The sequence below is a fragment of the Gorilla gorilla genome, chromosome 13 (genome assembly GCF_029281585.2).
Source record: "Gorilla gorilla gorilla isolate KB3781 chromosome 13, NHGRI_mGorGor1-v2.1_pri, whole genome shotgun sequence".
Lineage (NCBI taxonomy): Eukaryota > Metazoa > Chordata > Mammalia > Primates > Hominidae > Gorilla > Gorilla gorilla.
In genome coordinates this window covers 120679579-120691676 of record NC_073237.2, presented here as the reverse complement: position 1 = coordinate 120691676, position 12098 = coordinate 120679579, and the positions used below count along the sequence as shown (strand labels likewise).

The following is a 12098-nucleotide window of genomic DNA, read 5'->3' as shown; positions in this document are numbered from 1 at the left end:
AGCAGACACCGAGAGATACAGGTAGAGTGAAGGAACGGAGGTGTCCATGAAGCAGCCTACGTAAAGGACCTCGTGCCCTGCCAGGCACCCAGCAGGCTCCTTTCTCACAACTCGCAGTGATGTCAACTGTGGAAACACCCCTCTCAGGTGCCTCCCCTTCTCAGCCCAGCCCGCTGAGACGGCAAAGCCCCCATGAAAGTCCCCTCTGTGTGAGGCTTCCCCTGACCTCCCTCCCAGGCTGCTGTGGGGAACTGGAAGTGCTGTGCCAAGCGGGGCCCCTGCCCCCTGGGGCTCATGTCACTTTCCACCTCGGGAGGTTTCTGACCCAGGCGCGTGTGTGTGCGCGGTTGCTGGGCAGCCCCCCTGCCTGGGGAATACAGAGCGGTCCAACTTCCTCAAGGGGCTGCCCCTGAGGACCCTGGAGGAGCCATGAGGAAGTGTCTTCCTGGGCTCCAGGTGGCTCCAGGCGGCTCCTGGCGGGTGGCACGTACCTCGGTGCATCACCCGGCGTGAATGCATGTGCTCCACGGCGCTGCACAGCTGCACGAAGTACTTCCACACTGTCCTCTCCGGGATGAGCCGCTTCTGCTTCTTAAAGTACTGCAGTGGGGGAGACAAGCAGAGGGATAGGCCCGGGTGAGCGGGCTTGGAGGTGGGTGGCCACAGGGCACTGCCTCTGTCCTTTCCCCAGTGGGTAACTGGTGCCTGGCGGGGGCGGGGGGGGATTGAGCCACTGAGCAAACAATAAGCCCAGAACCAAGAGTGCTGTGTCCACGCCTCTACTTCTGCCTGAATGGCACTCTGCGGCCACCCTGTCCCCACCCAGCAAGCTCCGTGAGGGCCAGGCAGGCCTGGCATGTCCGGATGGCTTTGCTGCATGGACACCCAGCTCAAACATGCTGAAAGTGGCCCTCAACTGCATTTTTCCAGAACCTCCTGGACACCCCCTCCACAGGGCACTCCTTGCAGGACTGAAATGGGTGTGGACTCTCCCTGTCCCTAGCCCCAGCCTGGCCCAGGAGGGTGGCACCCAGGACACACGTGGTGGTTAAATCACAGCTGCCCCCATCTCCTCGGAACCAGCAGATCTCAGTGCACTGGAATTCTTAACAAACGCAGCGAGAACCTTGAGGAAATGGGCTTGATGCACTCAAAAGGAACCCCAGTTCCAACGGGCATCAGTCTGCTTCACTGCCTGGAAAAACATATTTAGTGCTCCAGGAAGAAAACAAAAACTAAAGGTCCCCGGCCACACTGAGTGAGCTGTAACAGAAGGTCCTGGAGAGGGCAGGCCCAGAGCATGTGACAGCCACGGCTCAGCTAGAGACAGGGGTGGCTCTCAGGTGCCAGGCCCATGCCTGTGGGGCAGGACTTCTTCACCAGCTACCTGCATACCAGCTTTTTGTGCAGGGGCTTTTTGCTTCAAAGCAACCACCTTTCCCCAAAGCAGGCAGAGGCGGCGCTGTGGGCCTGCTGGCCAGGGCAGCTGCTCTGGTGCTGGGAAGCTGGGAACTGACCAGGACACACTGGCCTGGAAAGGGGCATGGGTGGAGGAAAGGACCTGGGCCGGCACTTTCAGACCACCTGCAGGGTGTGGCCACCATGCCGGGCCTAAGAGGGAGGGCTAGGCCCATCTTACAGACAGGGAAACGAAACTGAGGGCCACGTAGAAAGAGGCAGAAACACAGCTCAGCCCCAGGCCTCCCACCTAGAAAGCCCAGGTCCTTAGCCCACTTCTTTTTTTTTTGAGATGGAGTCTCCCTCTGTCGCCCAGGCTGGAGTGCAGTGGCGTGATCTCAGCTCACTGCAACCTCCACCTCCTGGGTTCGAGCAATTCTCCTGCCTCAGTCTCCCGAGTAGCTGGGATTACAGGTGTGCGCCACCACGCCCAGCTATTTTTTGTATTTTTAGTAGAGACAGGGTTTCACCATGTTAGCCAGGCTGGTCTCGAACTCCTCACCTCAGGTGATCTGCCTGCCTCGGCCTCCCGAAGTGCTGGGATTACAGGCGTGAGCCACCACGCCTGCCCCCTTAGCCCACTTCTAATAACACCAGTAACCACTGATATGGGAGACTGAGCTCAGAGGTTCAGGAACATGCCCAAGGTCACCCAGCACCCAGCTGGGACCCAGGTCTGGGTGCTTCCCACGGTGGGACAGTCGCAGTGGGGAGCCCCTGACCTCGCCGTAAATCCCCTCGAGGCTGTTCTGAGGTGCAATTCTGGGAGGCCCTCTCAGGTGAGCCGTCCCAGGTCTCAGCACAGACCCCACCCCCAGGCCACCTCCCGGCCTATGGCGGGCCAGGCCGGGATGTTATTCACGCTGTGATGTGAGTGAATCCTCATTACAGCATTTAAGCAGGGACGCGCGTGGCCGAGAGTGGTGATTTTCTAAATGTCACGTCCTATAAGCGCTGTCTGACATTTAGCGGGGAGGCGCAGAGTCTCTGGTGGGTTCTGGGGCTACGGCAGCTCCTAGCTTCACTCTTCCTCGTAAATAACTCGGGCACCATGGCTGTGATGGCGCAGCTCAGCCCTTGAGGCTGCAGGCTCTCGGGACACAAGCCCTGCTGCCTGACAGCCTCTGAGGCCAGTGGGGCGACCATGGGGTATCCCCTGTTCCTCTGGAAACCCAGAGGTGGCCTGAGAGCAGGCAGAACCAGGGGAACCAAGCTCCCACCAAACCCCAGGCATTGTGCTGGTATGTTACAGATGAGGCAACTGAGGCACAGGGACCCGCCTGAGGCCATCCAGGGGACGTGTCTTACTCGGGTGGGTCTCTGCACTGCCAGGCCTCCCCTGCTGGCGGCTGCACCGAGCCAGCTCTGCAGGTGAGGGCCCCTGAGCCGGGTTGGAGGGAACGGGAGCAGGCAGGGACAGTGGGGGGAGAGAGGTGGGGACTGTGGGAGGGGGAACCATGCTAGGTGAGGAGGAAGGACCCGAGGCGTGGGGGGCCAGGTGGCTGCTCAGAAACTGAGGCCACACCCATCCTAGACTCAATCCTGCTGGGTTCATGACTGACTTGAACCCTGAGCCAGTGTTGGCTCTGGTGAAGCCAAGGAAGGGGTGCACGGGGAAGGAGACACCCCATCCCAGGCCTGGCATAGAGAAGGGATGCTGGATAGAATGCCCCCATGTCTCCTCTTCTCTCTCAGCTGAGGGAGACTGCACCTGGCCTGGGTTTCCCACAATGCTCCCTCCAAGAGGTTCCCGGGGACAGGGTGGAAACTGAGGTTCAGGGAAGAGGGATTTGCCCAGCCCCAGCCCCCCATCTGCCTGTCTGACTGCAGCCCCACTCCATGGACTGAGAGGCCACAGTGTCTGGGCTCCACTGGGGCTGAGAGGGTGAGTCGTCCTCTCCACCGGCTGCGTTCCCGTGTGGCAGCAGGGAGAGGCCTCTCCTTCACCTCCTGCTCCTCCTCCGTCCCTGCCCTCACCTCTCCTTCCACCCGGCCTCCAGTCTTTCTTCTAGAACACAGAGCTGACCACGTTTGTTCACCGCCATGAATCTTAGGAAGCTTCTCTGACCTTAGGGCCTGGTCCTGGACCCCGAGCCTGGAGCAACAGGCCCTACGTGATCCAGTGGTCTCCATCTCAGCTCCCTTCCCTTTCCCATCCCTGTTGGACCCTTTCTGCTTCTGGACAGCCCACCTCCCCTAACAGCTCAGCTCAGTGTCACCTCCTCCAGGAAGCCTTCTCTGACTCCCACAGGCCCTGCACATGGCTTGTTCACACTGGCTCCTAACTACTTATTCGAGGATCTGTTTTCCTGTTAGAATCCGGGATCCCTGAGGGCAGTAGCCATGCTGGCGGCATCCCTAGTTCTTGGCATAAGGGCTGGCACACAGTGGGTGCACGATGCTTGTATGTTCAGCAAGGGAACGTGTGAAGGAGAAACAAGTAAAGCGGGGGCGGGGGAGAGGAAGAGCTAAGACATGATCTAGCACATCTGTTCCCACCAGGGATCTGTGTGCGGATTAACATCCCTGCAAAGGCATTAATATGTCAACGGAAATGTAAGAGCAGGTGATAACAGCTCAAGTAATGCCACTTCCCAGTGACGCCTGTATTCCTAGGAGCCAAATTTCAGAAGAGCACCGAGCAATTGCTCAATCCCCAGTGCCTGATGGGAAAGACAGAGAACCCACATCCAGCCCCGTTTCCAAGTGCGGCTGTGAGCAGGGTGGGGGCTCGAGCGGGGCCCAGCCTCACTTGGGAGCAGGCAGGCTGCATCCAGGGGAGAGAGGTGATGGGGCCACAGCAGGGCCCTGAGGACAGAGGTCCAAGCCAGTAGGGACGTGAGGACCTCTACTAAGGAGCAGTGGAGTAGGGGCTGAGGGTTTGGGCCTGGGGGTCAGGCAGGCCTGGGGGCCAGGCAGGCCTGGGGGCCTCCACCTACAGGCTGAGGTGCCTTGGGCAGGAGACTAGACCTCTCTGAGCTTTGCTATTTGAGGACGGCGGGGACTCAGTGAGGGATGCATGAGCGTACTGGGCTGGGTGGAGGCTGGCAGGAGGTGCTGCTGTTTCACTGAAGCTGCAGTGGTCCTGGACACCAGACTCATGGTGAACCCCGCCCTGTGCCCTGGGTGGTGGGATGAGGCAGGTGAAGATGTATGTAGGGGTGTGGAGCATGAGCCAGTCCTGGCACTGAGCCTGCCCATGTGACTCGAACAGTCACTCAATCTCTTGAAGACCCCAGGCCTGGGTGTCAGCCATAACATGGAAATGAAGTTCCCCCTCTAGGGCTGGGGAGAGCATCTTGGGACCATGTCCACCAAAGGGTCCCAGGCCAGGAAAAGAGACCTGGGCCACAGGCATGGCTCTGTACCCACAATGCTGGGTATCCTCAGGCAAGTCTCTTAACCTCTCTGGGCTCAGTTTTCCCCTTCTTTAAAATGAGGTAGTGGATCTACAAGATGCTTTCCCAAGAGCTGGGGTCTGACCAAACGGGGTGCTGCCCCTGCTCCTCCTGTGAGGCAGGAGAAGTGGCTCATGTGCCTGTGGTAGGCTGGGGCACTGGGGGTGGCCAGAGGGGTTCCTTCTGCCCATGGCTGGCCCCCTCCCAGCCACCATCCTGTCTTGGCGCCACCTTCGCCTTGCTTTTGCATATGGGCTCTTTTGAGCTGAGCTTCCCTGAGGCCAATGGAAAGAAAGAGGCCTCCAGTAACAGCAGCCGGGGACGGACCCTGAGAGGCCCTCACCAGACCGCAGCTGAGGCCTGTGGGCATCTGCAGGGGGGCGCCCAGGGTCCCCGGGTGGCCGCCTCTGGCTAAAGGCAGAGCACTGTAGGACTGGGCTAAAGGCAGACTGCCACCTTTGGCTCCAGATTTGCGCAGCCCCCAGCACCCCCACCCCGCCAGGCGCTCACCTTGATCATCTGCGAGAGGTCCCCTGCGTCAGCCAACTCCAGCACAATGTTCAGCTCGTTGTCTTCGATAAACGAGTCCAAATACTTGATGATATTTGGGTGGTTCAGTTGCTGCATGAGGAGAGAAAGAGGGGAGGGGGCACCAGTGAAGACAGGACAGACCCAGTGCCTGCCTGCCACCGGCACCCTGCTGGCACCCGGTCACTGAGGCCCTGGCATTTGCTAGAGAAGTGAGTCCCAGGGAAAGAAAGGCCTGTGCTGGGGAGTCAGGAAGGCCTGGGTGACACTGGGAAAGCCACTTTGCATCCCCAAGTCTCAGATTCCTCATCTGTAAAACTGGCATAATGTTTTGAAGCACAGTTGTGAAGATGACATGGGCCAATACTCTTGAAATGTGTAACAGGGCAGCTGCACAGAGCTACGTGAGACTCAGCATGGACTTGTGGAAAGGACCCTCCCCCTCCTCCTCACCACCCAGACCCTGAGGGCGGCATTGGGCCCCACCTCTCTGTCCCTGTGCCCAGACACGGCCAGCCTGCAGGTGCTCCTCAGAAAGATCATCTCCTCCCTTCATCCTTCCCACTCTTTCTCAATCCCTGACCTATCTCTTGTAAAATCATTTTTTTTTTAAATATTTTTTGTAGAGATAGGATCTCACTATGTTGCCCTGGCTGAAACTGAACTTCTAGGTTCAAGCGATCCTCCCACCTCACCCTCCTGAGCAGTTGGGACTACGGCTGCATGCCACCATGCCTGGCCCTTGTGAAATCTTGAAAAAAATCCCTGAAGGCATGAGAGCTGCCCGGCTGATTTGCTCATGCTGAGACCCTGCCTCTGTCCTTCGCACCACCGCCTGCATGTTTGCTGCAGTGGAGCATGGAGCTGGACAGAACGGTGCCCCCCTGGCTGGAAGTCAGGCCCTCCAGGCTAAGATGAGCCCCTGGCATCTGTTCATAACAAAGCTGACTGTTTATATCAAAGAGACTCCAGGATCTGGGAAAGCAGAGGGGACTCGAATATCCTGCCCTGGTGTGGGTGTGGTCAGCCTAGTCCAGACACCAGCCAACCACCAGAGGCCGATAGTGAGCACATTTCCCAAAAGGCCCGGAAGTCGTTGGGAGAAGGATGCACTGTGCCCATCCGTGGATTCTAAAATGAGGGGAGCCTGGGCAGATGTTACAGAGCCATGCAAGCCCCTATTCATTCATTCATTCATTCATTCATTCATTCCCCAAGCCAGCCCCCCATGTGTGGGCCCTGGGGCCAGAGCAGGCTCAGCCACTGGCCCCAGCTCCTCCCCATGTGTCCGTCCTCTCACCAGGTCCCCCCAGAGACTGATCCCTGTCTGCTATGGCGCCCACTGCCTATCCAAGTCCTCAAATCCCTGCTCTGGACCAACGTCTGGCCCTGAGGTGGGTGTGCTGGCCCCTGCCTGCCCCTCAGCCAGCAGCGCTGTGGCTCAGTGAACATCCAGACACCACTCCGAGGAACCAGGCACCCTGCACAGCTGAGGACGCAGGTGCAGCACATTCAATCCTGGTTCCCAGGGGTGGCTGGGAGGGAGCCCTGTTGCCATCTTAGCAGGAGGCTCCCCTGTGGAAGAACCTTGGTCAGTAACAAATGTAGGTAATTTATACAGGGTGACTAGACTTCAGAAGGCGGCACACAAAGCAATCCTAAGCAAAAAGAACAAACCTGGAGGCATCACGTTACTGGACTTCAAACTATACTACAAGCCTACAGTAATCAAAACAGCATGGTACTGGTACAAAAATAGATACATAGACCAATGGAACAGAATACAGAACCCAGAAATAAAGCAGCATACCTACAACCACCTGATCTTCAACAAAGTTGACAAAAATAAGCAATGGGGAAAGGACTCCCTACTCAATTAACTGGCTAGCTATATGCGGAAGAATGAAACGGAACCCCTACTTTTCACCATGTGTAAAAATTAAATCAAGATTGATTAAAGACTTAAATGTAAGACCTCAAACTATAAAAATCCTAGAAGAAAACCTAGGAAATACCTTTCTCAGCATTAGCCTTGACAAAGAATTTATGACCAAGTCCTTAAAAACCATTGCAACAAAACCAAAAACTGACAAGTGGGACAAGTGATAATTAAATGAAAGAGCTTCTGCATGGCAAAAGAAATGATCAACAGAGTAAACAGACAATTGACAGGATGGGAGAAAACATTCATAAACTATGCATCTGACAAAGGACTAATGTCCAGAATCTATAAGGAACTTAAATCAATAATAAAAAAAAAACCATTAAAAAGTGAGCAGAGGAGGCTGGACATGGTGGTTCATGCCTGTAATCCCAGCACTTTGGGAGGCTGAGGTGGGTGGATCATTGAGATCAGGAGTTCGAGACCAGCCTGGCCAACATGGCAAAACCCCATTTCTACTAAAAATGCAAAAATTAGCCAGGCATGGTGGCAGGTGCCTGTAGTCACAGCTACTCGAGAGGTTGGGGCAGGAGAATTGCTTGAACCTGGGAGGCGGAGGTTGCAGTGAGCTGAGATTGTGCCACTGCACTCCAGTTTGGGTGACAGAGTGAGATTCTGTCTAAAAATAATAAAAATAAAAATAAAAAATAAGTAAATAGGCTGGGCGCGGTGGCTCACGCCTGTAATCCTAGCACTTTGGGAGGCCAAGGTGGGTGGATCACCTGAAGTCAGGAGTTCAAGACCAGCCTGGCCAACATGGTGAAACTCCGTCTCTACTAAAATACAAAAATTAGCCGAGCATGATGGTGGGTGCCTGTAATCCCAGCTACTCAGGAGGCTGAGACGGGAGAATCGCTTGAACCCGGGAGACGGTGGTTGCAGTGAGCCAAGACCATGCCACTGCACTCCAGCCTGGGTGGCTGAGCAAGACTCTGTCTCAAAATAAAAAATAAATAAATAAAAATAAAATAAAGAGTAGGAAGACGACATGAACAGTGATTCTTCAAAAGAAGACATACAAGCAACTAACAAACAGGAAAAAAATGCCCAACATCACTAATCATCAGAGAAATGTAAATCAAAACCACAATAGGCTGGGTGCAGGGGCTCATGCCCATAATGCCAGCACTTCATGAGGCTGAAGTGGGAGGGCTGCTTGAGCCCAGGAGTTTGAGAACAGCCTGGGCAACAGAGTGAGACCTTGTCACTACAAAAAAAAATTAGCTGGGCTTCGTGGTGCAGGCCTGTAGCCCAAGCTACTTGGGAGGTTAAGGTGGGAAGATCACTTGATTCTGGGAGGTTGATGCTGCAGTGAGCCACGATCACACCACTGCACTCCAGCTTAGATGATAGGGTGTGACCCAGTCTCAAAAAAAAAAAAAAAAAAATTACAATGAGATACCATTTCACACCAGTCAGAATGGCAATTATTACAAAGTCAAAAAATAACAGATGTTGGTGAGGCTGCGAAGAAAAGGGAACACTTCTATGCTGTTGGTAGGAATGTAAATTTGTTCAGACACTGTGGAACAAAGTCTGGAAATTTCTCAAAGAACTAAAAATAGAACTACCATTTGACCCAGCAATCCCATTACTGGGTATATACCCAAAGGAATATAAATGGTTCTACCAAAAAGACACATGGGTTTGTATGTTCATCACAGCGCTATTCATAAAAGCAAAGACACCGAATCAATCTAGGTGCCCAGAAATGGTGGGCTGGATAAAGAAAATGTGGTACATGTATACCATAGAATATTATGCAGCCACAAAAAAGAATAAAAGTCATGTCCTTTGCAGCAACACGGATGCAGCAGGAGGCCGTTATCCTAAGAGAAATAACACAGAAACACATCTATACTGCATGTTCTCACTTTTATAAGTGGGAGCTAAATCCTGGGTACACACAAACATAAAGATGGAAACAGTAGACACACTGGGCTCTACAAGAGGGGGAGGGAGTGGGGCAAGGGCTGAAAAACTTCCCATTGGGTATGATGTTCACTATCTGCGTGACGGGATCAGAAGCCCAAATCTCAGCCTCACACAATATACTCTTGTAACAAACCTGCATGTGTACCCTCTGAATCTAAAATAAAAACGGAAATTTAAAAAAGAAGGTGGGCCAGACGTGGTGGCTCATGTCTGTAATGCCAGCACTTTGGGAGGCCGAGGCGGGTGGATCACCTGAGGTCAGGCGTTCAAGACCAGCCTGGCCAACATGGTGAAACTCCGTCTCTACAAAAATACAAAAATTAGCTGGGTGTGGTGGTGCACACCTGTTATTCCAGCTACTCGGAGGTTGTAGTGAGCCGAGATCGCACCACGGCACTCCAGCCTGGCTGACAGAGCGAGACCCTGTATCAAAAAAAAAAAAAAAAAAAAAAAAAAAGAAAGAAAAGAAAAGAAAATCCTCTTGCCCAGATTTTGTGTTGAAAAGGCCGTCCTGCGCGAACACTGGCCATCTCATCGCTGCCCTCAGCACACATCATGCTCCATAGACATGTTTTTCAGTTACCAAAAAAGTGTCAAAGCAAGTGAATGGCAAGTTGAAAGTGCCTTCAAATCTCTAAGACATGACCTACGGCGTGGGCAAGCTGCTATGAGGATAAATGGGAACACCCTGCTCCTTCACCCTCCTCTTGAACTTCACCTCATTATGTCACCGGGAAATCTCACACCCTCTTAGGGAGGACTCCCCAAAAACTGCCCAGGTCATCAGCAGTCCAGGCGTGACACAGTTCCTCCAACAAGGGAGAAATGAGAGGGGTTGGGTAGGAAGTAAAGCCCCATCAAGGAGGTGCTGGTTCCTTGGGGAGGGGAGGAGAGAGACTCCTCCCCCATTTCCCTGCACGTCTGAGGGCAGGGGGTTAAGGAAGGGCTCCCTTAAATGCCCGGGCAGTCTACAGAGGCACAGGCAGAAAGGGGCTCCAGACGTCCATTGGGCTAAATCCCCAAGGTCCAGAGAGGGGAAGGGATCAGCCACGGGTCCACAGCAAGCAGGGGCCGAGCTGAGTCTAGAACCTGGTCCACATGGAGTCCACTTCACAGCCTGTGGCCTCTTGGTGGGCCCAGGTGGGTCTGGAAGGGGACACACTTGGGCCAGGGACAGGGAAGGTGCTGCAAAGATGCAATGTGGTTGGGCTTTGTCTGGCTGTGGTGGTGGCCAGAGGGAAGGGAGGGAGAGCTGAGAGTAAGGGTCCCTGTCCTTTGAATCTCTGCCATCAGGGGCTCTGCTCCCAAGCTCCAGGCCCTCCCGGATGTAATACAGAGTGTCTATGATCTGTCTTCCCCACTGGGCTGCACCCTGGTGTCCAGCATTCAGTGGTGATCAGAAATTGCACAGAATGAATGAACACACGCCTGCGTTCCAACACGACCCACCTTCTTGTCCCACGCTTGGCAGCTGCCGACCCCACCAGCCCCTGCACTTGAGATGTTTTGGGTTTGGGTTCTTTGCATGAATGATGTGATATGTCAACAGTCACCCCTCCGAGAACCACGTTTCCTTTTGTTTTGTAGGAAGCACCTCGTGCCCTGGCACATCCTGTTGACTTCCCATGGGCTACCTGTGGAGTGGGACCCATGTTCTGGAAGGCGGCTGGCATTGGCGGGCAGAGGTGGCAACCATGATGACTGGGCTGCCTTGGGCGGTGAGCGTACCACACACCAGCGCTGCCCTGAGCTGGTCAGACATGCTTCCCCACTGACTCCTCCAGCATCCCTGTTGTCATCATGCCCCCTTTACAGATGAGGAAACTGAGGTCCTGAGAGGCCCATGGCTGGCCTGCAGCCACACAGCTAGTGAGCGAGGGGTGTGTCCTCTGAAACCCGGGCTTGGTGCCCTTGGCTGCATGGCAGCCCTGGAGAAGGGACCGAATCCCCTCTGCAGCCATGTGGGCTTATGCCAGGCTCAGGCTCCTGCAAGGCAGGGGCTGCGGTGGCACATCTGTGTGACCAGGGACCAGACCAGGCTGTGCTCAGCATGCTCACCTGTGGGTTCCTTCACTCAGGGAGAAGGGCACATGAGGTGGGGAGGGGGCAGTGGGTGATCAGGACAAACATTCCTCAGGGCTGGGTAAGTGGCAGCAAGCTGACCATTACTTAAACATTTAAACAATGTTTTCGAGGGATATTTTTTTAACCTATAATAGTTAGCGGTAAGGACACCTCCTGCCTCCAGCCTTGACTGCCTCACCCACTGTGGCTAGGGGCCACCAGAGCAGGCACTCACAACTCACACCCAGCCATGGCCCCCCCGACTTGCAGCCACTTCAGGGGCTCCCCTTTTGTTCTGAGTGTGTATCTGGCTCTGCTGCCATGTCCAGCCTTCTGTCTCCCCAACCTCCCATAATCCACGCTGCTGCGGTGCCTGGAAGAAGGCTCACTTCGGCCTTCCAGATTCTGGGATGGTGCCCTGCCCTCTGTGAGGCCTGCCCAGGAAGCGGGTTTCCCTGGGGCTCCTGGCCCACCAGTCAATCTGCATCACCTTGGAAGGTCACCATCTGCTTCCTACCTGCTTCCCCACCAGCCTGGAAGTCCCCAAGAGCAGGGCCAAGGCCTGAGAACACAGGGCAGGGTGTGGCAGAAAAAACTGCTAATCTGAAATTCTGCAGCTGTGGCTTCGGCGGGCATCCCTGCCACCAGCAGTCCCGCTTTGCTGGAAACTGCCGAGCAAATCCAATATGTTTCATGGGGGGCCGGGTGCGGTGGCTCCCGCCTGTAATCCCAGCACTTTGGGAGGCTGAGGTGGATGGATCACCTGAGGTCAG

General features: G+C 54.9%; 1 protein-coding gene across 7 annotated transcripts in view; it reads right to left on the bottom strand.

The window, feature by feature from the left end:
* Positions 1-12098, bottom strand: part of NEK6 (NIMA related kinase 6) — a 95823-nt gene that overhangs the window by 25590 nt on the left and 58135 nt on the right. For all 7 annotated transcript variants that reach the window (XM_063697019.1, XM_004048584.4, XM_004048585.4 and 4 more), the window contains exons 5-6: positions 5367-5477; positions 492-600 (exon numbers count right to left, since the gene is read on the bottom strand). In XM_063697019.1, the coding sequence (XP_063553089.1) occupies positions 492-600; positions 5367-5477 (220 nt within the window). The remainder of the gene's footprint in view (positions 1-491; positions 601-5366; positions 5478-12098) is intronic.